At 50.8% G+C, this 26,653-nt stretch overlaps 1 protein-coding gene across 4 annotated transcripts in view; it reads left to right on the forward strand.

The window, feature by feature from the left end:
• pxdn (peroxidasin) overlaps positions 1 to 26,072 on the forward strand; it is a 36,529-nt gene extending 10,457 nt beyond the window's left edge. Inside the window, exons 4-23 of one of the 4 annotated variants that reach the window (XM_026151541.2) lie at positions 2,484 to 2,555; positions 6,754 to 6,825; positions 7,990 to 8,061; positions 9,243 to 9,412; positions 11,180 to 11,297; positions 11,385 to 11,554; positions 12,597 to 12,869; positions 12,953 to 13,228; positions 14,344 to 14,456; positions 14,663 to 14,819; positions 15,424 to 15,532; positions 16,190 to 16,347; positions 17,731 to 18,737; positions 18,938 to 19,434; positions 19,519 to 19,653; positions 19,743 to 19,951; positions 21,123 to 21,234; positions 21,775 to 21,907; positions 22,183 to 22,296; positions 22,990 to 26,072. In XM_026151541.2, coding sequence (XP_026007326.1) covers positions 2,484 to 2,555; positions 6,754 to 6,825; positions 7,990 to 8,061; positions 9,243 to 9,412; positions 11,180 to 11,297; positions 11,385 to 11,554; positions 12,597 to 12,869; positions 12,953 to 13,228; positions 14,344 to 14,456; positions 14,663 to 14,819; positions 15,424 to 15,532; positions 16,190 to 16,347; positions 17,731 to 18,737; positions 18,938 to 19,434; positions 19,519 to 19,653; positions 19,743 to 19,951; positions 21,123 to 21,234; positions 21,775 to 21,907; positions 22,183 to 22,296; positions 22,990 to 23,115 — 4,093 coding nt within the window. In that variant the 3' untranslated portion in view covers positions 23,116 to 26,072. Of the gene's footprint in view, positions 1 to 2,483; positions 2,556 to 6,753; positions 6,826 to 7,989; positions 8,062 to 9,242; positions 9,413 to 9,439; positions 9,697 to 11,179; positions 11,298 to 11,384; positions 11,555 to 12,596; positions 12,870 to 12,952; positions 13,229 to 14,343; positions 14,457 to 14,662; positions 14,820 to 15,423; positions 15,533 to 16,189; positions 16,348 to 17,730; positions 18,738 to 18,937; positions 19,435 to 19,518; positions 19,654 to 19,742; positions 19,952 to 21,122; positions 21,235 to 21,475; positions 21,679 to 21,774; positions 21,908 to 22,182; positions 22,297 to 22,989 lie in introns of those variants that run through there. The other 3 variants (XR_003270613.2, XM_026151542.2, XM_080293561.1) reach the window with 3 other exon arrangements.
• The last annotated feature ends 581 nt before the right edge of the window (positions 26,073 to 26,653 follow it).

A 26,653-nucleotide genomic window follows, 5' to 3' on the forward strand; every position in this document is an offset into this window, starting at 1 on the left:
CAGATCAGCCCCGCTGACCGCTCTTTAGTCATGGAGATGATGGAGCCCAAGTGACCTGAAACATGTAGAAACCAAACGTCCCTGATCCCCCACACCCACCCCACCCCACAGCCGTTTCTACTCAGTAAGCCAGAGAGCAAACATACACATTCCTGAAATACATGCCCCCCTCCACACACACACACACACACACACACACACACACACACACACACGCTCACACACACACACACACAGACACACGCTCACACACTCACAAACGCTCACATACACAGACACACACTTTCATGTTGTAATGAAATCCTCAGCTGCTTTGATTACAGAGCTCACTTTAAAGCACAGTGGAGGTGAAGAACTGACCCTTTGAAGATGCCCCCCCCCCCCCCCACACACACACACACACACACACACACACACACACTCTTCTCACCTCTTCACTTCCTTACAACCGTACAGCACCTCCCCCCAGCACTCCTCTTTATTTAGTCCTTCTTCAGCTCCGTCCTGTAAGCTCTCTCTTTAGTGCTTCATTTTGTTTTCTTTATTATGCATATGTGGAGAACCTTTGGAGAACCTGTGGAGTCCGGTCCCGACTCAGCAGCTTGTAGCTCCTCCTTCAGCAGCAGTAACCTGCAGTGATCGGTCTGTGTCATCACTGTGGGCGGGCTTTGGGCCGCTCTTCTTCAGGTCGTGCAACCCTACGCTGCCATGTTGTTTTAGAGAGAGTCTGAGGTCTGACCTCAGGGTGAATTTTTATGGGACGTCCACTCCTGAGAGGATTGTGAGTTAACACAGCAAGACCTGCAAACTGCCAAAACCTGTGCTTTCATAGAGGAGCTCATGCTGATGATGATGATGACTGTAGAGGTTGGTGCGCACCTCGATAGTTGGCTGTGTCAGTAGGTAGCGAGGTGCTTGGAGGGGGAGGTAGTGTGTTGTCCACTTTAGTGTTTAGGAGGCGTTTTACTGCTTCGTGCAGCAGAGCAAAGCTGAGTGCAGAGAACAGAGGGGGGGCAGCAGGGTGGGCCCTCATTCTTCCCCACAATCATGTTGTGCTATTAAACTCATGAGGCAACCGCGCACGCTCCCACCGCCGCCGCACTGCCAGCGGTCGTTACACAGCGATGTAACACGTGCTCATTAGCTGTTAGCATAACCAGGACTGTGAGTCTGACAGGCTACTGGTCCTCCCCTCTGTCCTCCACACTGTGTCTTCCTCTCTGTGTCCTCCCCTCTGTGTCCTCCACACTGTGTCTTCCTCTCTGTGTCCTCCCCTCTGTGTCCTCCCCTCTGTGTCCTCCACACTGTGTCTTCCTCTCTGTGTCCTCCCCTCTGTGTCCTCCCCTCTGTGTCCTCCACACTGTGTCTTCCTCTCTGTGTCCTCCCCTCTGTGTCCTTTCTTCTGTGTCCTCCACACTGTGTCTTCCTCTCTGTGTCCTCCCCTCTGTGTCCTCCACACTGTGTCCTCCTCTCTGTGTCCTCCTCTCTGTGTCCTCCACACTGTGTCCTCCCCTCTGTATCCTCCCTTCTGTCCTCCTCTGGCCCCTCCCCCCTGTGTGGGCGTGAGCAGCTCTGATTGGGACAGAAAGCAGATCTGAGTTCTGACGAAGTCCTCACCGAGATTATGGGCTGAGATGGCGTTCCCATGAATCCTCCCGTAAATTCCAGTGAAGATTGAAGGTTTTCCTGCGGGAGAAAAAATTCTTCCTGATTTTATTACTGTGATAAACTCAGCTGTCGAGCTAAAGGGAGCAGCCGGGCTGTGGTTCTGCTTCATTTCCATGAAAACGATCACTACAACAACAAAGTCCAATGAACGCAGCTCGGGGAGACGTCACTGCCGAGCGGTGGCGTGAAGCCCGACCGACACCGTGAGTCAGGCAGACGTGCAAAGAACAGCTCGTCACGAGTGGACTGAGGAGGGAGGTGAAAGGTCAGGCAGTCATTAGCTCTTATTTTTTGTCACATTTCTTTCACATGTGCCACGGAGAAAAAACATGCACATGTCAAAGGTCGTGCAGCACAGGAACAGGAGACCTGAGAGCTGTGAGAACCAGCACAGCTCCACTTCCCCTGCCTGTAAAAAGTTCATGTTTTTAAGTTTTCAGGTGAAAAGTTGTAATGCTGTCATCAACGCTCATCTGTCACTTTGTTCCCGTTACACGCACACAGGCCACACCCCCCACCTCTGCAGTAGTAGATGTTTAGGATCAGGATCAACCGTGTCGTAAAACATCTCAGAGAGTTTAAGAAAGCTCGCGTTGCCGGGCGGTGCTCGCAGAGATCGTCTCACCTGAAGCTTGAACCGTTTGCTGCCCCAAACACTCACCTGCTGACCACACCTGTCCATGTGAAGCAGGACGGGCTCCGCCCCCGAGACACGTCTGAATACTTCTACAGACAGCAAACGTTTATCCTTTCTGTGTGTGTGTGTGTGTGTGTGTGTGTGTGTTACTAATGATGCTGATTATCTCTCCTTCCAGCTATTTGTACAAGAATGAAATCCAATCAATTGACAGACAAGCATTTAAGGGGCTTGTCTCTCTTGAGCAACTGTAAGTGACCTACTTCCTCTTCCACCTTTTCCTTCTGCTCGCAGCACCACTCCTCCTCCTTCTCTTCTCCAGCTGTAAATGCCTCCACCCCCTCCCCCCTTCCTGAAAAACAAACACTCCATAAAGCCTGGCAAAGTCTCCGTCATGTGACGTGTTATCTGCGAGCATGTTCTTGTGGCATGACTGCAGACTTTGCAGGTGTCATGTTTCCCCCACAGTGTGCTACGCCCACCCTTCATCCACCTTTCTGCTGCCACCGTGCATGCCGTGACTGCAGCCCCCTCGCAGCTGCGCTTGCCTCCCGTGACCCTTTCTGCATGAGTCACCAGTGTTTCCTCCACAGCTGCCCCCCCCCCCCCCCCCCCCCCCCCCCTCTAACACAAACCGAAGGATGGACTCCGCCTGTTTCACGTGCACTCGTCACAGTTCCGCCGTTGGCCCTCAAGGGTGAACGTCGTTAGGTTTACTGAAGCCGGATCACAAACTCAGATCCCGACTCAGTGTGCGTTCTTCAGATCAGCTGATCTGAGCATTAACAACCACATGTACTGTGAAACCTGGACATGAGTGGGGGAAACACTGGCTTCATGCCGTGCGGTCAGGATGGCGGCGACGTTGCGCCCCTCCCTCCTGTGAAGCTTGCAGCATGAATTCACCTGCGCTGCTGGGACGTCCAGCACGGCTGCTGTGGAGCAGCGTGTCTGCACGCCACAGCCTGACTCGCTTCTGTCCCGCTGCAGAAACAGCTCCTGCTCTGATTCGCTGTAAATTTGCTGTTTCTTTGTGTGAAATCTGCATCGTGTGTGTTTAATCTGTGTGATGCAAATCCTGCCTGTCAGAAACACGTCGAGCTCCGTAAACCTGCATGTCCGACAGACGTATGTGTGGCTGTACACGAGGTCGTAAATGTGCCGATGGTCTGCTGTTAGGCTTCTGCTGCTCTTTCTGCTGCGTCTGCTGAGAAACTCAGGCTCAGTAATCTGTGAGGAGCCTGTGACTCACTGTTCTTCGCTGCAACAGAGAACAAACGGCCAATTCACCAAGTGCACTCCAACATCTGTTTTGAGTTTACGTATATGTGGGTTTTGAGTTTTAATGGTCCTGCATCATCGGGCGACGCATGCCAAAGGCTGAAGAGTAGCCCAACAGCGCGCGCCGTTCGAGTTTATCAGCGTGCCTGCGGTTTGTCAGGGAATCGGACCTGTGACGACACCGGAGCGAAGAAACCTCAGGGCTGAACGCGTCACAGCCCAGAGAGCCGCGGATTCATGAGTTATCAGCTGATCACCGATGACATCAGCCCGTCGGCAGACGTGATGGGAGTCACGTATCGGTGACAGTTTTTCAGTCAAATCTAGAAAAATGAAATTTTAAAACGCCCAGAACATCATCGGTAACTCCACCGTTTTATGTCATCGCTGTAACTGAGCGTGCTCAGACGGAGAGTTACTGATGTCCCCGTGTACGCGAGGGTGCCTGGATCGTCATCGTAATGTTGGATATCACGCTGTAGTGATGTCATAGTTTTGCATCATCACCCCCCACCCACCGAACTTCCAACCCTGACCCCGACTCGGACCTTGAGCGCCCAATTTTTTAAAATGTTTTTCTGAGTGGACGTAAGCAGTTGCACAACTATGACATCACAGCAGTGTGACTGTTAGGGCTGCCACGATTAGTCGACTAGTCACGATTACGTCGACTATCAGAATCGTCGACGACTAATTTAATAGTCGACGCTCGTTTGAAGCTTTGTAAGATCCCAAAAGACGCAGGAATGAGTAGTAGGATTTAAGAGTGTAATAACGGACTGAAACAGAAGATGGCAGCACTGCATGTACAAGGATGCCAGCTGCCGTTAAACCCTGAAGAAGAAGAAGAAGAAGCTCTGTCCCAGAATTCATAGCGCGGCCCAGCCCAGTTTCCAACAATGGCGGCAGCTAGTTAGTTTTAATGTTACTCTTATTATTCTTTCTGGGTCACAAAATAAACGTTTAACATATTTTCAGGCGAGAATGTAGCTGTGTAAACCTCAAATATCTGCTCAGTTTATCAGGACACCACATATTTTCAAAAGCGCTCCGACATTTTCGGAGACGTCTGTTACCCACTAGCTCGATAGCGAGCCGGGGCAAGGCTCACTAGAGCCGTGAGAACACCGGACTCCCGGCTTCAAACCCACCGCCGTCTTTCACTACTCAGGTTAAACATGATATATAAGTCACTTAGATAACTTCAAAATGTTATTGTTCCTGAATAAATCGGTTTGGCTGAGATTAAAGTTATAGTTTTTACACAGCTGAATAAACGTCAAGCAGACAGCTGATTATCAGAAGTGTGAGATTCTCGAGAATTTACTCCGGTGTCCTGTTATATTTTAGATAGCAAGGAGTTTATTAAACTTCACCGAAACAATCTGCACATTTCATTAAAATTTACTAAACTATCATCTTGTCTTTATTTTTAGTTAGCACAGACCTTAAACACTTAAAGCTGTAAGCTAATGATGGTTATATAAGAGCAGATGCTGCTGGTGCAATAAGCTGTATGGATGATGATCTGATTAGTCGACTAATCGCAAAAATAATCGGTGACTAGTCGACTATCAAAATAATCGTTTGTGGCAGCCCTAGTGACTGTGCACTTGAAACCTCGACAAACATGAATTGTGATGATCCACAAACCAACACTGGGACATCAGGTGCCTCGGACGCCCGCTGCTTCCTTCCTTCAGTACAAGGAAAGCTTGAATGAGCAGTGATAACCTGCTTTCAGCACTGACCTGTGTCTGAGTTTCTCCTGGTTCTGCGTTTTGTTCTTTGTATAAAAGTGAAACGAGTCGCGCCTCAGACAGCGACAGTAAGCTCCTCCCTCTCTGAGTGTTGGAGGCTTCGGCAGAGCTGACAGGCTTTCACGACATGTTCGAGGAAACGTTTCACCGAGTTAAATATTTCCAGCTCGTCTGCGTTTGTTTGGTTCCCGTAGCAGCCACACTGGGATGGTTCTGAAAGCGTGACGATACGATCGGTGCGCTCGTCTGGAGGTGTTTCTGTTCTAAACTCAAAGGTGTGGTGTACATGACGTCTGCTCTGCTGCTCTGACCCTCACCCGGCTGAACCTCACAGCTGTTGGATTTGTTTACCCCGATCTTGTATATGAGCTTCATTCTGTTTGCTCTCCAGTAAACAATCAGCGTCCCTGCTTTTCACTCAGAATCAATGATAGAGAGTCACACAGACAAACACAAGGGGGGTGTCCAACTGCAGGCCTCGAGGGTGTCCTGCAGGTTTCAGACGTGTCCTCGATCCAACACAGCTCAGTTAACCTCGTCTCTAGAGGCTGGTAATGAACTGATCATGTGACTCTGGTGTGCTGACCCAGGCTGAGAACTAAAACCTGCAGGACCCCGGCCCTCGAGGCCCCTGCTGTAGACAAAGAGCCAGATTTACTAAAGACTGCTTCAGCTTTAAAAAGTACTTTTGTGATTTACAAACGAGTGTCGGTGGCGTTTGTTACACAAAGGTCTGGGTACAGTTAATTAATTGTTCCACTTGATTTAGAGCATTTAAACCACACAAAGGTGCCTCGTGAAGGTTTCCATCAGGCTGCACCATCGCAGCGTCACGGCGTGCTGCGCTGGCTGTAATCTGTGATTTTTCAGTCTGTTTGTTGGCCACAGTTGGCTGTGAGTCAGATTCCTTCCTCTGACTTTAATAAATCCCTGCGGCCTCATGCAGCACAGAGAGAACAATGACAGCGTGCACGCTCATGCACGTAGCGCTCTAACGTCATTAACACACGTGGGTCTGACAGTAATGCTCAGTGTTCTTCTTCTGCACATCCTGCGGGATGGCTGCCTGCTGCCCAGCCTCAGAGACCCCACCAGTTTCCATCAGTTTGCCCTGATGATAAAATCATTGATTCTCTCAGAGCTGCCTCCATGATCCTAACAGGCGGCGGTTTCCAAAGAGGCAGAGACGAGTTAACGCTGCCCTGTGTTTGTGTGACCTCATCAGACCTTCTTCATATTACAACCCAAACCTTTGCTCTCCCTCTGTAGCATCTTCATGGTTGCAGCCTGCGCGAAGTAAATCTGGCCCTGTAGCTTTAAGATAAGAGCCGGTGAAGCTCATCAGGACACTAAGATCACATAATCCAGTTTTACTCTGCTTTATCTACATTCTGCTCTCTTCTGCAGGTACCTGCACTTCAACAACATCGAGTCCTTGGAACCAGAGTCCTTCACTCATCTACCAAAGCTGGAGCGACTGTAAGTTCATCCTGCCTGAGCGTTCACCAAAAGCTTTTCCGAACGGTAATTTTAAGATCCGTGGAATAATAGAGCCACCGGTGCGACTGGATTTACTGTGACAGTTGATAGAAACCAGAAAGCAATAACTAGCATGATGTAGTTGGCGGGGAATGGAAGGAATGGCTTGGAAACAAAGAACGGAGAGGCTCGCGGAGCCCAGATCTGAATTTGAAGCAGACGGTACATGCCAGGAAGCGCTCGAACATCCTTCAGCTGAAGGAATGTGGACTGGAAGAGCGCTCAGACATTTCACTGATGTCAGAGGCTGCAGGACGGTTTCTGAGGAACGGCTGCAGGAAGTCGTGCAGGGTTGGTAGCACCGTCGCTCCCTGCATGTGTGTGCTGCAGGGTGTGCAGGGCTGTGTGCTAAGCCCCTCCCCCTCCACACACACACGGTTTCAGGACCTCGACTTTGGCTTTCACTATTTCTTCAGCAGTTTTGAGACAAATCAAGTGTGATTATTTTTGCCTGACCAGTTTTGACCATCAGTATTATGGGATACATCCCAGTTTAACTATCCTGCAGCAGTGCACTGCTTGTGCTGTGCACACTGTAAGCACCTTCTTACAGTATAAACGCGGCGCGCACAGACGTGTGCCGACTTTCAGGCGTGACAAGCGATCGGCAGCAGGTGTCCTGATCTCTTTCACTGTTTATGAGCCAGCAGGGTTTCCACTCCTCCCAGTCTCCTGAGTAAAGGAGAGGAAGGACACCTGCTGCACGGGGAAAACACCTGAGGGTGGAATTCCCAGGCGCACACTCCGGTCATGGTTGGGAAATTTCTCTGCGGTCAAAGCATCGAGAGAGAGATGGAGAGCAGGATGGCGTTCCTGAGGGCGGGATGGAAAATTAATGTCATTTTGTAGTATTAAAAATGTGTTTGGCCCGAGACTCGTGTACACAGGAAAATGTTTTCATGCCTGCGTTTTAGCCAGCGTGAGTCATCATCTGGGAAAACGATCATATTTCTTCTCCCATCCCAAAAGATGCTATTAAAGGCAAATATGTCCTGTTATTAGTCTAGCAGATCGATTTTGGGACTGTGTGAGCCCTCAGAGTGTTTCCTCACTGAAACGACAGATTCCTGCTTGACGACTGTGATGTTTTTCTGCCTCTCTCAGGTTTCTGCACAACAACAGGATCACCCAGCTGGTGCCGGGAACTTTCTCTCATCTTCAGGCCATGAAGCGACTGTAAGTGGAAAAGACAAGCTCACAAACACATGCGAGACTCTGTGCTCACTATCAGACAGGCGTGTTTATCGGTTAGATGCCATGAAACCGCAGCGCGCTGTTCTCACGCTCGCCTGCAGCGCTCGGCCCTCCCACAGCTTTTCCTCCCGTTGAGCTGCAGCAGATCTGAGTCCATCTGAGACGTCGCTCATATAAATGACTCCATTTAAGAGAATACGAAGTCTTTAGAGTTTGTGCTTTTCTTTATTTTCTGTCGTGTCTCTCCGGCTCACGAGTAAGTGTTCATAATAAACACGTTTCTGTGAATCCTCCTGAGCCACAGGATCTACATGATGTCATTAGGAACAGACATGCTTACATGGTCGCACAGCCCCGCCTACCGCTCTGCATATTTTCCTGGGTAATAACGATGTCATCACAGCATGTTTGTGTGTCTCAGAGGACTCTGATTACCAAACAGAGACTTCCTGTTTGCTTTAGTTACCAAACAGCCTGCAGCTCTTTGATTCCAGACGTCACGTTGTGCCGCACGCCGTTTACAGCGCTGCCGCCATGTTGCTTTTGTGGAGCCAGAGGTGACCAGATGATGCAAGCAGACATGTATCTGTGTCCAAACAGTGAAACTGGAGCTGCTGTTAGTACAGCAGCGATGTTATTGGTCACATGACATCGTTAAAATGCTCCAACAGCACAGACACTGCTCAGAGGTCCTGTTAGCAGACAGCGAGCTGCTGCCACCTGTGTCACCAACCACCTGTCAGTCAAAGAGGCCACGCCCCCAGTTTGCAAACTTTAAGCCTTATTAAAATTTAAGCAGAGTGACTCACTGCTGGAGCCCCTGCTGGATGCTAGAGGTACTGCAGCTGGCTCAGACATGAGCGGAGGAGTTTGGGTCTCAGTAATCATGATGCTGATGTAGAGCAAATAAACATACAGAGCTATGAGCAGGTGGAGGAGGCTCCACAACAATAACCAGGTTTCCTTTATTACTTATAAATGAGCCTCGGTCATTTGTGAAGTTTTAGATTCAAATAAATATTCGAGAGCCTCGTCCCTGAAAAACCTGTGCTCACGTCAGGAAGGGGGCGTGTCCAGTGTGAGGGAGGGTTTACTGCTTATCCAGACTGCGGGCTCCATCTATCCACACATGCCCACTTGTCTCTGTGTTTCTGTGTGTGCAGGCGACTGGATTCCAACTCCTTGAACTGTGACTGCGAGCTGCTTTGGCTGGCCGACCTGCTGAAGCAGTACGCCGAGTCGGGCAACGCTCAGGCTGCTGCCACCTGCGACTACCCGAGCCGCCTGCAGGGCAGATCGGTGGCGACGCTCACCGCTGAGGAGCTCAACTGCGGTACTGAGAACAGTTACAGAATGAGTTATAGAAACAGTCTCCCCCCATCACTGGCTATAAAGTGGAGAAGTTACAGCTGTTTAACAGCAGCTGGATGTGCAGCTTGCATTCCTGGTTTCCTGAACGTCTCCTCTCATCTCTGCTGGACAAAGGAAGCAGAAAGCTTCAAGACTTTGGAGCCTAACAGGAAGCACGTCGAAAGTCATGCGTTACACACATCCACTTATTTTTATAGCCAAACTCTGCAAACTCTCAGACAGCCCCCCCAGCCCCCCTCCCTGCAGGTAAGCTGAGACACACACAGGTGTATCCTCTCTTTGTGTCTGCAGCCCCCACTTCCATCCTTCACACACCACAAACAGTCTGAGGGCGAAGGGAGCTCAACGTGTCTGTGGGCCCTGCGTCAGACCACCAGCAGCTGCTGAGATGGGCTGGCTGATAGCTGTGTGTGTGTGTGTGTGTGTGTGTGTGTGTGTGTGTGTGTGTGTGTGTGTGTGTGTGTGTGTGTGTGTGTGTGTGTGTGAGGATGGAGGCCCACAGGAGGCCTTTGTCCTCATTGTGAGACACTTTAGTTTGAGAAGTGTTTAGTCTGGTGTGAAACCGTCATGTTAGTATTTTGCTTGTTTTTCTCATCAGTCGACACAAAAATTCATATTTTATTTAAAGTTGTTTCATCAGTTAACAAGTGAACTCTGTAAAGTTTCATTTCTGTGCAGCTGAGTGCCGTAAAACAAAAGAGAAGAAGAAAATCTGTTGAGCTCTGTCACAGAGAGGCTGCTTCAGCTCAGGTTGAACTGCTTTTCCTTGCTCGTCTGTGTCCTGATGTTCACCCGGTTTTATGAGCAGCTGTAAATCCCGCCGTCTCAGTTCTGCGTTTCCTGCGGCCATGGCTGCACGCTGAGCCGGCTGGCAGCTGCTTGTGTCTCCGCCACATTTATACCTCAGCAGCTAATTCGATGGCCCCCAAACGTGCCCGGGCCTGCTTGGCGTGGCCCTGTCTGGAATGTCTGCCTGAAAACGCGGTGGAAGCCTTTCCACGCCCTCCTCCCCCCCCTGCACGGTGGGTGGAGGAGCTGTCAAAACAAAGCAGTGGCTGGAGGTGAAGTGCCATCTCCTCACACGAGCTGTTTCTGGTGGGGACACTCGCCTCCTGTTGGTGGAGATAAACAGGAGGGCGGTGTGAAGTGTGTGGAGGAGGGTTTCCAAAATAGTCTCCTTTATGACTTAAATAATGACCAAAATTGACGAAATGAATCCCCAAAACCAGCATATCTGTAACCATGAGGGTCGCCCCCTGGTGGTCTGTAAATAAAGTGCAGCTTTAAGGAACCTGGCTTCACTTTTCAGATCTGGACGTTCATATATCATCCCGCTTGTGTTTGGGAGCTTTGTGTCTGTTTGTGCTTCAAACTCAGCACAAAGTCTCCTACCAACCAAAAAACAGGAAAAAATGAGGCCCTAATATTGAACCCTGGGGGACTCCTCCACTGGTCTCCATGTGCAGCTGCTGAACGAGTCATTCTCCGCTCTGTGGGTCAGAATGACGATGATCTTTGAACAAAAAGCCTCATGAAGTTTGCATCGTCCCTGTCCGACCTCCCTCTGGATCTGGATTTTAGCCCTGATATTATTGAGCAGGTTCAAAAAGACGAGACAGACTCAGCAGAAGCTCGATTCAGTAGGCTAAGAAATACATATGAAGAGATGTGTGATGCTGTGTGCTTGCTTATACATTACATCGGTTTTCTGTCTGATCTTCTCCTGCAGAGGTTCCCAGGATCACGTCGGAGCCTCACGATGTGGACGTGACGTCGGGAAACACCGTCTACTTCACCTGTAGAGCCGAAGGCAACCCTAAACCACAGATTATCTGGCTCAGGAACAAGTAAGGCTAACGGGTGGGTGGGTTAACATCGAAACGCATCGCACGCATTTACGAGCTCTGGTTTTTATCGGTGCGTCTTCCTCGTAGCAATGCGCTAAACATGCGCGACGACAGCCGTCTGAACCTGCTGGAGGACGGGACGCTGATGATCCAGAACACCAGGGAGACGGATCAGGGAGTGTACCAGTGCATGGCCAAAAATGTGGCCGGAGAGGTCAAAACGTCCGAGGTCACGCTGCGATACTTCGGAGCTCCGTGTAAGTGTGCGCTCCCGAGCCCGTTCACTGTGACAGCCATAAAATACACGACATCCCACTGAGACGTTTAAAGACGGTGTTTGCACCAAGAGTTCCGAGGTCAGCAGGTCAGGTGTTACAGAAACATTCACAGCTACAAACTCTCAGCCACACATACAGTCTGATTTCATTAAGTTTCATTACTTATTACTAGTTACTTCCTGTCAACGCTCCAGACTAATTAAAGTTACTGTGGTTACCTGTTTGCGTATCATCTTCACACTGATGTCAGTGAAATGTAGGTGCCATGTTTTTTATGCACTCTATGCAGCTAAAGCTGTGGATGCAATGCATTATGGGATGCAGTCCTGTTTGCCTTTTTTCATTTCTGTTTATTCTTTCATGCATTTTATGGTCATGATTGATGTTGAGGCTGGTTTCTAAACGCTTTATGAAACATCAGTGAGTTTCACATCTGGTTACCAGAAGAATCAAAGATATCGTTTCACTTTTATCCCAGAACCAGTGTGAAAAACTTCAGTGCACTTCTGTATATGTGAGGGGCTTTTATTGTGAAAAGAAGCAAAAGGAAGAAGCCGTGTGTAGAATAACCAGGTTTCCTGTATGGATGTGGCAGCAACAGCAAGTCTGGAGTTCATGGCTGACTTATTTAACCTGCATCAGATTATCTGTCATGTTTCCATGACAACTGAAACTACAGCTAGCTGAACTGGTATTAAAGTTGCAAAGCTTTGGGAAAAGGCTGAAACCACATGAATGAGCTAAAATCTGAGCTGAAGGTCACGGCCAGCCTCTGGGAGCAGATGTTGTGCATTTCCTGTCTCTGTGTGGCTGTAAACCTCAGGTCCCCGGCTGTGTACACACTGCTCTGACTCCACTGTAATCACTGCCAAATAAGGACAGGGCACAGCTGCGTGCCGTGACAAACTGGGATGGTTTCAGAGTGGCATCATCGATCCCAGCACGAGCTGCCGCTTCACATCTTCAGATCTTTATTTTAGAAAAAGTGAGGTCACCACCGTTCCCATGTCTGCTCCTCCAGCACGGCCCAGTTTTGTGATCCAGCCCCAGAACACGGAGGTCCTGGTGGGGGAGAGCGTGACCCTGGAGTGCAGCGCCACGGGCCAGCCGCAGCCTCGGGTGTCCTGGACGAAGGGTGACCGGACGCCCCTGCCCAACGACGCCCGCATCACCATCACCCCCTCCGGAGGGCTCTACATCCAGAACGTGGAGCAGGCTGATGGAGGACAGTACACGTGCTTCGCCTCCAATAATGTTGATACCATACACGCTACGGCGCACATCATCGTACAAGGTAAATCAGAAGATCGATGAAAGGTGTGGGTGCTGTGTGCCTTTGTTGACCAATTAAAACATCATTTCCTGCTCTGCCTGTAGCGATCCCTCAGTTCACCGTCACGCCGCAGGACCAGCTAGCCCTGGAAGGCCACACGGTGGATTTCCCCTGCGAGGCGACCGGCTATCCTCAGCCGGTGATCGCCTGGACTCGAGGGGGCAGCCCGTTACCCTCGGACCGCCGTCACGTGACCCTGCCCTCCGGCACGCTGCGCATCACTCGGGTGGCAGCCCATGATGAGGGCCAGTACGAGTGCCAGGCAGTCAGCCCCGTGGGCACCACGCGCACCGCCGTGCAGCTCAGCATCCAGCAGAGAGGTGAGGAGGGGGGCGGAGCTTTAGGCTCTAAGAGCAGGTGGTGCATAGATGAAATATGGCTGCCAATCACAGGCTGTTTGTTTGTGTAGGTGGAGGGGAGGGTGGGAGTGGTGTGCAGCGTTTAAGTCACAGCTCATTGGAAGGTGTGTGTGTGTGTGTGTATGTTCGTGTGTGTGTGTTTGTGTGTGTGCGTGTTCTGCAATGACAGGCCTGGCGTGGCACAGGAAAACACGGCAGCCTGTAATCCTGAGGTGACGCCATGTTTTTCCATGTTGTAATGCCTGTTAACACGCTGCAAAGTACTAGTTGCGTAATGGTTGCACACTGGAGCACTGTGTGAGCCCACAGCTGTTTCATGGAGAAGCCGACGTAGAGAGCGTGAAGTGACACGAGCGCGAATCATGAAAGCAACGGGAAAGTCCCAAGTTTATCCCGTAGGATCAAGCCGTGTACAGTTTTTAAACACGTTTTAAAACACATTCATGTTTTATTAGAATTAAGAATTAAGAATATCTGTTTGCAAAAATATATATTATAAATATAAAACATGAATATTGGAAAAGACCTGCAGTACTGTCAACGACCACCGGGGGAATGCCTGCAGAGGTGACCTGTAAAAATTAGACAACCTCAAATTCAGCCGTTAGCAGCACGCCGGCGAGTGTGGGTCGGGTGAACACGCACAGAGAGAGTTCTTCATTCTCAGGCACAAAGACTTTCAGGTGTTTAGATGTCGATGAGTCTTTGTGTTCGTGCTGCTCGCTCTGCACAGGAACCGCAGGGGGCGGGGTCAAGACTCTGACAGTGACGCAAGGGTTCAATCAGAAATCTGTTTGTATTTATGTAATATGACTGTCTGTGTGTGTGTGTGTGTGTGTGTGTGTGTGTGTGTGTGTGTGTGTGTGTGTGTGTGTTCTGTCTTGCTCTGAGCTTCACATTAAGCTGATTGATGCTCCTGTGTGTGAGCAGAGGGAAGCAGCAGCTCTGGTGAAGCACAAACACTGCGACAGTAAAATGTTTGATGTCGGCTGTGATTGATTACAAAATGCACTTCACATGTGGACCCTTTGCTGCCCGCTCATTAACTTGTGTGTGTGTGTGTGTTACTCATTCAGTGACGCCTGTTTTCACGAATGCCCCGAGGGACCTGACGGTGGAGTCCGGGCAGGACGTGCAGATTCCCTGCAGCGCTCAGGGCCAGCCGCAGCCGGTCCTCACCTGGAACAAGGTGAGCGGGTAAAGAGGCGACCTCAGTGCAGGTGCAGAGGTCAGGAGGTCAGGTCAATCAGACCGAGAGGGTCCTAACGCTCAAACCAGACGCTGAGAGCCTTTGTAAAACTCAGACGTCTGTGTCCTTACACAAGCATGCACCGAGGGCTTAGTTCAGGCACCAGCTCTCAGCACCGTGACCTCTGACCTCTGTCTGTCTCTCAGGATGGCGTTCAGGTGACAGAAAGTGGAAAGTTCCACATCAGCCCCGATGGTTACCTGGAAGTGAAGGACGTGGGCACGGCTGATGCTGGACGCTACGAGTGTGTCGCACGCAACCCCATCGGCTACCAGGTGGCTAGCATGGTGCTAACTGTGACAGGTAAGCAGTGATATCAGAGCGCCGCCGGGACCAAAGGTCTGTGGCGCTGCTCGGTGTGTGTGATCTGCTGCTCAGCCGATGTAGCCGCGCTGTTGGGTCTCGGAGTGTGTTGCTGTTTCCTGCTGAGACTTTTGGAGGTCAGCGCTCTGCAACCGAACCTTAAACTGCATCAGCTGCTGGATGTTTTCAGTGGCACACGAAGACGAAGGAGCGCCAGAAATCACTCAGGAGGGAAGAGCTCACAGGATTTCAGTGAACTAAAGAACACCGGTGAACTGGAGCTGCTTACGGCCGTTACTTAAATGTATGAAAGATGGACACGACTTCCTGTTGGGTTTAGACCGCAGTCTGCCTCACGGCCTTACTCGGATATACCTCCGTACTTTTATTTTGTGGCTCTACTGGAGCAGCTCTGCACGATTCATTGTTTTTATCTCATAACAGGCCTTTGTGCAACTTTGTGCATCACTGTGGGGGAGGTGGGCGGGGCTTGTGTTAGGGATGACACCAACCTCTTTATTGAAAACTCTGGTTCTGTTTGAGATGTAAACCCTGGCCGAGCTCTGCTCGTGCTTGCTGATGTTCCACCTGTGTGTCTCTACAGTGCCCGCCATCAGCAGGGAGGGCGACACCTTCGTCAGCACGTCCATAGAGCAGGCCATCCGTACTGTGGACAGCGCCATCGAGTCGACGAGGAGGCGTCTCTTTGACGGGTAGGATATGACAAACACGCGATATGAGACTCTGACCCTCACGACGGCCTCGAGGATAAAAACCTGGAAGGCTCTGAAGTGTCTCCATTTTCCTACGCCACCACGTGTGTCCCTCTTCCCTGAGCCTGATCTTCATCTTGTCGTTATTGCTGCAGTGCATCATGGGATTGAGTGTAATGGTGAGACGTATGATGGGTCAGGATGAGAACATGTGTACCGGTGAGGTGTCCTGGGGTCATGTGACCAGGTTAGGAAGTCCTGCTCGCCAACAGCGCTGGCGTTGACGGCGGCGGTGTGATCGTGGCTGCAGCACCTCGCTGAGTTTCAACAGCCCGAGGCTCAGTGCAAGTTTAGAATAGCTGTGCTGAAAACCACCGAGCTGATGTTTGGGAGGAAGCAGGAACGACAAAGAGTGAAATGATGGCGGCGACTCAGCTGCGCAGTGACTCAGACGCTGCTGCGTGTTTAAACTCTCCGACCTGCACTGGAGAAATTCCCGCCTGATGTTCTAGTCCTCGAGCTCTAACGGAAAATCCCCAAAGACCGGAGCAATCTTTCCTCCTGCTTTTGTTTAACCTGTCTTTGTCTCTTACTTCCACACTTACTGTCTCTGTGATCTGTCATATTTATTGTTCCCTCTCCTCCCTCGCCCTGCAGTCAGCCTCGCACCCCCGGGGAGTTGCTGGCTCTCTTCCGGTATCCGCGGGACCCCTACACCGTGGAGCAGGCGCGGGCCGGAGAGATCTTCGAGCAGACGCTGCTGCTCATCCAGAACCACGTCAACCAGGGTCTCATGGTGGACACCAACGGCACCGGTGAGCAGATTCAGACTCGACACGCTGCTGAAAATGCAAAACCACACCCTCGTGAACACTGAGCGCGCTCGCTGATCGGTTTAAACTGATCGGTCATCTCTGCTGTGCTGATATTTTGGGCACATATGCAGTTTCAGACTTTGCAGAATGAAGCTGCTGTTCAGCTTTCCTGAGTGGAGTCTTGTGGTGCCAATAATTTAATTCTGTCTATGAATCTCTCGTTGCTGTGCACGCCTCCATCCGTGCGCCATTTTCTCCTCAGCGACAGCCGAGGGACGGACACGTGACCACGGCCCGCTGACGAGGAGCCGTAAACACTTTTATTAGTCCTCGGTTGGCCGCAGCGCCTCACCTACGTGGTTTGTGTTCACACTGGGTCAATTATACCTGCGCGTGGGGGGAGCACGGGGGGATTTTGATGTTTATGTGCAAAAGCATGTGGGGGGGGGGGGTTGTTTTAGTTTCTGGCTCATGAAGCAGTCGTTGTTCTGGGGGTTTAATTTTAACAGCACGAAGGTCAGCTGATCTACATTTCACCATCAGTGTGACGGGAAATCGAGTTTTTCTTAGTTTTGAAATTAAATTTCTGGCTTTAATTCTCCTGAATCTGCAAGTTCTTCTAAAAAGTTTTGTTCATTTTTTTGTCATATTGAAATGTGTCAGTGTTTCCCTCATAAATCTGCAGTTTTCTCTTTGCAAGATTTTTATTTTAGTTAATTTTTTCACCATTTTTTCACTTCCTGTTTTTGCTCTTTGGGATATTTTCATCCTTGAAATGATAACAAAGGCTGAGTGTAGTTGACGCCTCATGTGGTGTAAATGTAGTGAGACCAATAGTGACAGTTTCAGGTTCACGGGGAAACGCAGGAACAGCGATGAACACAACAGACGGCGAGTTTGAACAAACGTTCGTGGAGGGAAACGCCAGCTCCCACGTTCTCCTTTTAACTCCCCAGTAAACAAACACGCAGCAGTGATGTGTGGGAACGTTCACACAGGAAGTCTCACCTCACACACGCTTGACACTTGCTGTCATGCATAAGTGCAACGCTGCACTGCTAACACACCTGAATGTGCTGTGCTCTCATTTCAAAGCTGATGGAGGGCGCCCTGTGGCCTCTGTGGGAGGGGCTCCAGGGCCTGATCCTGTGGATTACCTGATGAATGTGAGCAGGTCTCTAACCCGCGGCGTCTCCAGGAGGCGCTGTGGGCTGAAGCTGGAAGTGATAGACTGTATATAAAAGATGGCCATATCCACCGTGACATCTTAGGCTTTGGTTTGGGAGGTGTTGGCGTTAACAGAGGGGGCGGGGCCGAGTGTAATAGCCGGGCTGCTATGATTACTCTGTGATGGACGTCTAAGCGTGTGTTTCCTTTCCGCAGCGTTTCGCTACAACGACCTGGTGTCCCCCCGCTTCCTGGACATGATCGCCAACCTGTCCGGCTGCACGGCCCACCGCCGCATCAACAACTGCTCGGACATTTGTTTCCACCAGAAGTACCGCAGCCACGACGGCACCTGCAACAACCTGCAGCACCCGATGTGGGGCGCCTCGCTCACCGCCTTCGAGCGGCTGCTGAAGTCCGTCTACGATAACGGTTTCAACCTTCCGCGAGGCGCCACCGACCGCGTCCATAACGGCTACAAGCTGCCGCTGCCGAGGCTGGTGTCCACCACCATGATCGGATCGGAGACCATCACCCCCGACGACCGCTACACACACATGCTGATGCAGTGGGGTCAGTTCCTGGACCACGACCTGGACTCCACGGTGGTGGCTCTGAGCCAGTCCCGGTTCTCCGACGGCCAGCTGTGCGCTCAGGTGTGCACCAACGACCCGCCCTGCTTCCCCATCCAGTTCCCGCCCAACGACCAGCGGCAGCTGCGGAGCGGCGCCCGCTGCATGTTCTTCGTCCGGTCCAGCCCGGTGTGCGGCAGCGGGATGACGTCTCTGCTGATGAACAGCGTTTACCCGAGAGAGCAAATCAACCAGCTGACCTCCTACATCGACGCCTCCAACGTCTACGGCAGCTCGCGGCACGAATCGGAGGAAGTCCGCGACTTGGCGAGCCAGAGGGGTCTCCTGCGGCAGGGCATCATACAGCGGACGGGCAAGCCGCTCCTGCCGTTCGCCAGCGGGCCGCCAACCGAGTGCATGAGGGACGAGAACGAGAGTCCCATTCCGTGCTTCCTCGCCGGAGACCACCGAGCCAACGAGCAGCTGGGTTTGACCGCCATGCACACCGCGTGGTTCAGGGAGCACAACCGCATCGCTACAGAGCTGCTGAGGCTGAACCCCCACTGGGACGGGGACACCATCTACCACGAGGCCCGGAAGATCGTCGGCGCCCAGATGCAGCACATCACCTACAGCCACTGGCTGCCCAAGGTAACCGCATCCGAGCTGATGGCGCCCGCGCTGCTCAGCTGATCATCAGGTGAGCTCAGGGTTAGCATGAGTGTGACAGCCCGGGACACAGAGAGAGGGAGGGGCTCACTTCATTCAGCTGTTTAATGTAAAAGTTGCAGCCAATGAAACGCTTCTCTGATGATGTCACAGCAGGCAGACTAACCCTCCTCTTCTCTCAGATCTTAGGTGAGGTTGGCATGAAGATGATGGGGCCGTACGGGGGCTACGACCCCAACGTGAACGCCGGCGTCTTCAACGCGTTTGCCACCGCCGCGTTCCGCTTTGGCCACACCCTCATCAACCCGATCCTGTACAGGTTAGATGAGGACTTCCAGCCGATCCCGCAGGGCCACATCTCGCTGCACCGGGCCTTCTTCTCGCCATTCCGCATCGTGAACGAGGGCGGCATCGACCCGCTGCTTCGCGGGCTCTTCGGCGTCGCCGGTAAAATGCGTGTCACCACGCAGCTTCTGAACACCGAGCTGACGGAGCGGTTGTTCTCCATGGCCCACGCCGTGGCTCTGGACCTGGCCGCCATGAATATACAGCGAGGGAGGGACCACGGCATCCCGCCGTATAACGACTACAGGACCTTCTGTAACCTGACGTCTGCTCGGACCTTTGATGACCTGAAGAACGAGATTAAGAATCCGTCGGTCAGAGAGAAGCTGCAGAGGTGGGCGTGGCCTCAGACAGGCTCAGTGTGACTCGCCAGAGTTATGGTATGAGCTCAGCGTGTTTCTATTTCCTCGTGTTGCAGGCTGTACGGCACGCCTCTGAACATCGACCTGTTCCCCGCCCTCATGGCTGAAGATCTGGTCCCCGGCAGCAGGCTGGGCCCCACCCTCATGTGTCTCCTCACCACTCAGTTCAAACGCGTGCGTGACGGCGACAGGTAGGTCAACCTTTCAGTACCGAACTGTCGCCGAGCGTCACGTGACCGCAACAAATGAATCCTATTTCTCTCCTTCCTGCCGTGTTCAGGTTCTGGTACGAGAACCCCGGCGTGTTCACGCCTGCCCAGCTGACCCAGCTGAAGCAGGCGTCCCTCGCCCGGGTGCTGTGCGATAACGGCGACAACATCACGCGCGTACAGCGCGACGTGTTCAGGGTGGCCGAGCTGCCTCACGGCTACATCAGCTGTGACGACGTCCCTCAGATCGACCTGCGCATGTGGCAGGACTGCTGCGAAGGTAAGAGTCAGCAAACGCTCGCTTTATTCTTCAGTTTACTCGACAGCTCAGATCACGACGACCAGGATACCTTAGCAGACGTTTGTTGTTTTCAAAACACAAACATTTATTTTAAGCTTGAATAAATTAAACTCCACTGAATAAATCACTGGTTGAATATTAGCATTCGAGTGTATCCCAGATGTGTTGAACAGCTGCAGCCCTGAGCAAGCGCAGAACAACAAATAGAACAGCCTGCAGACCCGTGAGGGCGAGAGGAGCTTTCAGGACGTTGTTTGGTTTTGGTTGTTTTTCTGATCTTCGCTGAGACAAAGTGGCTCTGTGGTCACAGAGGTCGCTGTCTCTGCTTCAACCTTTTAAAGTTTATTTTTGGCCCGTAGTGTGAATTTGTTGCACAAATCTGATCCCAGTTTTATTATTTTATACTGGTGCATGAAAACAAACCTCCATTATTAAAAAGAGGCTTTTATTGCGGTTGGAGTGATCTCAGTGTTTGATGTAAAGGTTTAGTCAGGAGTTTAATCACAGGATGGAAACATGTTTTCTTCTTTAAAGAGGAAGCAGACGCTGGTGATGAGTCTGCTCTCTGACTGCAGCCTCTTACATACTGCACATATTCACTGTATGAGGAGAGCAGAAACAATAAACAGAGAATATAGCTGCGTTTGCTAACAGTGACACGTGTGTGTTCGCTTTTATGTGTCGGCACAAGAGAGGAAGTGTTGTTGTTCTCGTCTTCTACACGCAGTCTGTGAATCAACCGCAGCTGAGATTTGAGCGTTTACATAAAGACCACAGCTTCCAGGCTCGTAAACCTGGAAGCTGCGTCACTGTGACAGTGGAGAAGGATTTGTCAGTTTTTTCATCCTCCAGGATGACAAAAGCGGGATCGTTAGGGGGGTCGCGGTCGTCTCCCTCACAGCTCGATAAATGGGTGAGTCATCTGCATAGCAGAGAGTCTAAAGGAGCCGATACAGTGCAAGACGAAGCACGTCAGAGAAGATTTAAACAACTCGCGCTAAGAGATGAGGGTACCGTGTGCTCCTGTGGTTGATTCCAGCACTTCAGCCTAAAAGCACTGCAGTCAGGTCATAAACGGTCCTTCTGTTGGCCTCAGCGACTCTGTTTTCTTCTTCTATTGATTTTCAGTGTGTTGTGTTTAACCCACCAGACTGCAGAACTAAGGGCCAGTTCAACGCCCTGTCGTACCACTTCAGGGGACGCCGGTCAGCTGAGCACAGCTACAAAGAGTACAAACCTGCCAGCAGCTCCCAGGAGAACAGGTAACAACACCTGTAAACTTAAACTGCTCCAACAGCACAGACGTTGTCCAGAGGTCCAGTTCAGGGACTCTGGTTACCCGAGTCCAGCAGACAGCTAGCAGGGCACGCCCCTAATCATGCAAACCTTCAGGAAGTATCCATGGAGACCAACCAGTTTGTGTATCAGGCTGTAAACATGTTTATATGTGCTGTAAAGTTTGAACATGGCTGACTCACTGCTGCCTCCTGTGTAATCTTACAGCGTTCCCTCGGTGTCAGCGGTCCTGGAGCGTGGGAAAGTCTGGCATCAGTTTTTAGGCCAGAAAATTCTTGTTTTACAGCAAAAATAAAAACACTTGTAGGCCTCAGAAACCTGCGACATACACTTACAGATGTGTGAGTCAGGTGACCTGCGATGTGGCGAGGAATGCTGTCCTGACAATACCTCGATAACAGATATTTGAGGTGTAGAATAAGTAAAACACTCATTTGTGCATCTTTGTCCTGTAAACTGTTAACTGTGAACATCTTCAGTCATTTGGTTTGTGTGTGTGTGTGCAGCTCAGTGGAGGAGACCCCGGGCAGTCTGGGAAATGTCTCTGCGACTTCCAGGAAGAGCACTGAGCCCTCCATCAACGACTTCCAGGATTTTGTCTCCGACATGCAGAAGACCATCACCAGCTTACGAAAGCAGGTGTGTCTGCATCCACAGACAGATGTTTGCAGCTGTTCTTTATCCTTTAAATCCAGATTGTGATGTTTGTGATCAAAGTGTCTGAAACTTCTAACCATCTTAAAAACGTTGCCATGTCTCACTGCTCAGAGCACAGTTAATTCCTCAAGAAGGGGTCGGCGTGCCGAGGTCGGTGTGCTGGCTCCGCCCTCTGGTCAGCTGCAGGTGTCAGTGTGTTTGGGGAGGTGAGGTGTGTGTTCTGACTTTTAAAATGTGTTGTTCTCATGTTTCTGCAGATTAAAAGACTTGAAGCCCGTTTGAGCACCACTGACTGCACTGACAGCGAAGGCCGCGAGCGAGCGGACGGCGAGCGGTGGAAAAAGGACCCGTGCGCCACATGTGAATGCAGAGTGAGTGTAGCGGGCAGGGCTGTGGGTTAACACGTGAACACGTCCTCTGTCAGACGCCGTTTAAATGTTTCTGTGAGTCTGGAAGCGTCTCGTCTCTTCGAGCAGATCTTGGCATCATGTTCAGTTTTCGTGTCTGACTGTGTTGCTGCTGGCGATGGCGCTCCGGTGTCAGACCTTCCCACCTCCTGCAGGCCTGGCCTCCACGCCGCTGTGTTGCCATCTTTCGCTCTCCTCTTCCACACCTCTCTGCATTCAGAGGGATGTTTGCAGTAATTGAGCTTGGCAGGCAGAAGCAGACGAGGAAGACAGTCTGCGAGCAAACAGAGCAGTCTGTGGTCGTCACGCACGACGACACAGCGAGCATGACGGGCAGGTCAGTCCCAGGTCAGGTGGTCCTGGTGGCAGGAGGCGGAGTGACCGGCTGAGGGTCACATGGTGTTATTGTCACAAGCAAACAAACAGAACCCAAAATCAAACCTGGGTTTGAACGCGATCATGTCGACCTGCCCTGGTTTGCAGCCATGTGATTGGCTGTTGATCACGTGAGCTAAATGATGTCAGTTCTTATTGAACAGTTTAAGTTTTCTTTCCCGTTTTGGTGTTTTTGGCGTCTTTTCTGTCAGTTTCGCCTCAGATCTCACACGTAACGACGTCATGACTTGTCGCCCTTGTTGTGTTTTCCCGCCCCGACAGGACGCCCAGGTGACCTGCTTCGTGGAGTCCTGCCCAGCGACCGAGTGCAAACGGCCCGTCAAGCTAAAAGGCAGCTGCTGCCCGGTGTGCCTCGAGCAGCTGACGGCGCCCGCCCGCCGCCCGTAACGACCCTCAGGACCCCCGCAAACACGCCCTCTGGCGTCTGAACGTCACACGCTCGCAATCAGACGCACGGAGAGGACATGAGACTCGTGAAATTGCGCGGCTCCACCGCCGCCAACAACCTCGACAGACCCAACAGCCTCGTCTCAGTTTTTCGTTTTCTTGACCCAGGGAGGGATTTTATTTTGTTTCCTGTTTGTTGCACCCAGCGGCGCGAGGCTCGCTTCGAAATCCTCCGGCGACGAGCCGCTGTCACTACGTGGATTTATTTCTGACCCGCCGGATGGACGAACGGGCGTGAGACGGGCCGGCCTCTCCTTCCTCCCTGCGCCGAGGCTCCCGAAGAGCCGCGACCAGCCGCCGTTTGCCGTCCTGCTCCTCCCGCTCGACGATAAATCACAGGACAGGGAAGTAGATGGAAAGGCGGTCGCCATTTTCTTGTCTCACACAATATTCTCAGGTTAGAGATGCCGAAAACTGGTGCTATCCCCCGATTTTATCACAGTTTAATCACTAAACCTTCAAAGTATTTTGTTGTATATGCAAAGCAGCCTATATACACTCAGTATGTCCTTAATGCTACATCACAGTTGAGACGACTGTTGTACTTATGAGTAGAGTTACTGCATCTTTAACCCGCGGTGCTTTTTATCATGTTATTCTCTTCTTTTCCCTTTTTGTATAAATTGTTGCATATGAAGAAAATGTGAAGCCCTACAAAAATGTTTGTAATGCAAAAGAAATGTCTACTGATCTCTGCTCGTCGGTCCACTGACGACTCCCTCGCTGTGTGTGCCGGACGCTCGGCCGGCTCTCGCTCCGGCGCCTTTGAAAGAAACCCTGTTTGTACCACTGTGTTCACGTGCCGCGGACTTTATTCCAGTATTTTCCTCAGTGTTTTAAAGCCAAAAGTATGATTTTATGAGTTTATGTTTGAATGTTGTCCTGGTTCAGTATTCTCACTTTGCCATGCTCATGTTCGGACCGGTGCTTCTGCAGTCGTGGGAAGATGAGCTCAGTAATTTCAATGAAACGAATATTTGACTGGATCTGAACAAGTTTTAGCACAAAGGCTTAAAGCCAAACAAACCAGCGTCTGTTTATTAAGTAGCTGAAACGTTGCTTACCTGCCAGAAACACTCAGCCACAGTCGTGTGCGCTAATATCAAATATAAACAATTCGATTCTCATCAGGTGTCTGAATGAGGTTAACACAACCTGTTATCATCTATTCTGCAGACGCTAATGCAAAATGCAGAAACAACGTGATAAACCGAGTCCACTCTTAATGCTTCTGCAGGAGTCAGCGTCAGCGTGGAGCTGCCAATCAGATGCATTGATTAATTAATCATCATCATTATCACCAGCACCTCTATAAAAGCAGGAGCTGTGTCAGTTTGCAGGTCTGGATCTTCACAGCAGTGGACGTCCTAGAAAATTCACCGTGAGGTCAGACCCAAGAGTTCCGGCTCAAACTCAGCTAGCATGTGAAAGGTTAAAGGTCACGACAAGCAGAAGAAAACAGAACAAGCGTGGGTCGTTTGGAAGCTGAACAGAGGGCAGATGTTTGTCCACCAACCTAACAGCTGGACCATGAACTCCAAAGATGCTGAAACCTCACAGTGGAGAGACCGACTGAGGCGGTCACACAGGAAACTTCCAGTGCTCCTCCATGAATCACAGGCTGGACTCGCATACACGCCGTCTGCATGAATAATGAATTAATGTGTCGCTTATTCCAGGTCGTATTTTCCTCATTTTACAGACTTTATTTTGCCCTGATATGAAAAACAGAGAAACTTTCCTTTCTCTTGATTACAGTTATAAAGCTGCACATTTAAAGGTAACACTGAGGGTCAGCGTGACAAACAATGAACAGCTGAAATATAACAGAAATGGCTGCTGTCCATAATAGACTTAGTGCTCTAATAAGTAGCAGAATATTGCTGCCAGTTTGTGCATTTATGGACAGTTTGGCTAAAAGTTGTTTAGATCCAGTTTAAAAGAATAAAGTGAGAGGTGCTGGGGGGGCGGGGTCACAGCCTGCGGCTCCGCTGGCGCCGACGACACCGTTGGAGGACTGCGAGCAGCTCTGCTCTGCAGCTCTCTCGGTCCAAGGACACGCTTGCATTCCTTTGTCCAGCAGCCCCCCTCCTCGCTCCCCCCCCCCCGTTGGGTGTTTATATAGGTTAGGAATGCTCTGAGATATGGAGGATGACGCCATGTAGCCGAGCATGTGTGGCGCGGGCCTCTGACCCTCATTCCTTCATAATTGAAGCCATATGAGAGAGGAAGTGATGTTGGGGGAGGGGCGCTCAGGGTCGGGGGGGCTGTTTGTCAGACCGATTTACCGCCTTTCACACGTACTGTACTCCTCGTACTCTCCGTGCACTGACTCGCTCCGTGCGACACAATTCCCGATCTCGTCTTCCTGTTTTCCTCCGATTGTGTCGGAGCGTGTGCAGTTTTCCTTTCCTGTGTTTTCTTCTTCAGTGGTAACATCCTGCGAGCTGAGGGGCTGATCGGTGACAGTAAAGATGTCAGAGCACCAACAGTCACACTGGTAAACAGTATCACCTCATACTGGACGAACTGTGTTTACAGTGGTGTCTCCTTCTCCTGCATCACCATGTCCCCGTGTCTCGGTCACAGCTACTAGCTTTGGCTTGCGCCCCGAAGCTCTGTGAGCTCTTTGCGTTACCCGTCTGTGTGTGTTGATAGATGTGTGTATTTGTGAGTCCCTCTTTTTATTTCCCCTTGAAAAGGTTCCCAGTGTCAGTGGAGCGCACTGCCCTACAGTACTGAACGTGTGTTACCTACACTGTCCTAACCAGTGGTCATTGTGGACAACCTAGTGCCTGTCATGACAGTTGTATTGTACCTTTGCCAAAGAATGGTTTGCACTGTAATGTATGCCTCTCAACAGTAATAATAAATAAAAAAGCCACATTTGAATTACAGTCACATGTTGGTGCCTGTTCTTTGTCAGCTCATCATTAATGAGAGGACTTTTTTATTTGCTCATCACAAAATGACTTTTGTTTCACTGAACATGACTCGTCTGATTTAGTGTTCTGGTTTAAAGCAGATACTTGATCAGGTCCAAACTACAGAGCCTACAAGTTTGCATTTGACTCTGATTACTCTCAAGTTCCTGCACTTCCTGTTTGGTTTGTTAGTTGGTCTGTCAGTCATGACTGGATGGGTCCCATTACAGTTTTAGACCCATCCATCCCACTTATCCTTGGGGGGGGCTGAAACCTATCTCAGGACAAGACGATGTGTCCGCAGACATCGACTATCAGTACGGTGAGTCCACCTCCATCCATACCTGTGAATATTTAGCCTTTTAGGAACTTTTTGAAATTCATCTTGACCACGACTCTCACGTGCAACAGGAACTCTGCAGATCTGTCCTCACATAAACTTCCTGCTGAGGTTAAACTGTCATCTGCATATAAAATGAAACCTGTCAGTAGATTTGGGGCTAACAGTAGTTAACCCTTTAGTGTAGTACCCACCTGGTCTAATCTCAGAATCA

Source organism: Astatotilapia calliptera, chromosome 19 (assembly GCF_964374335.1).
Source record: "Astatotilapia calliptera chromosome 19, fAstCal68.1, whole genome shotgun sequence".
NCBI classification, from domain to species: domain Eukaryota; kingdom Metazoa; phylum Chordata; class Actinopteri; order Cichliformes; family Cichlidae; genus Astatotilapia; species Astatotilapia calliptera.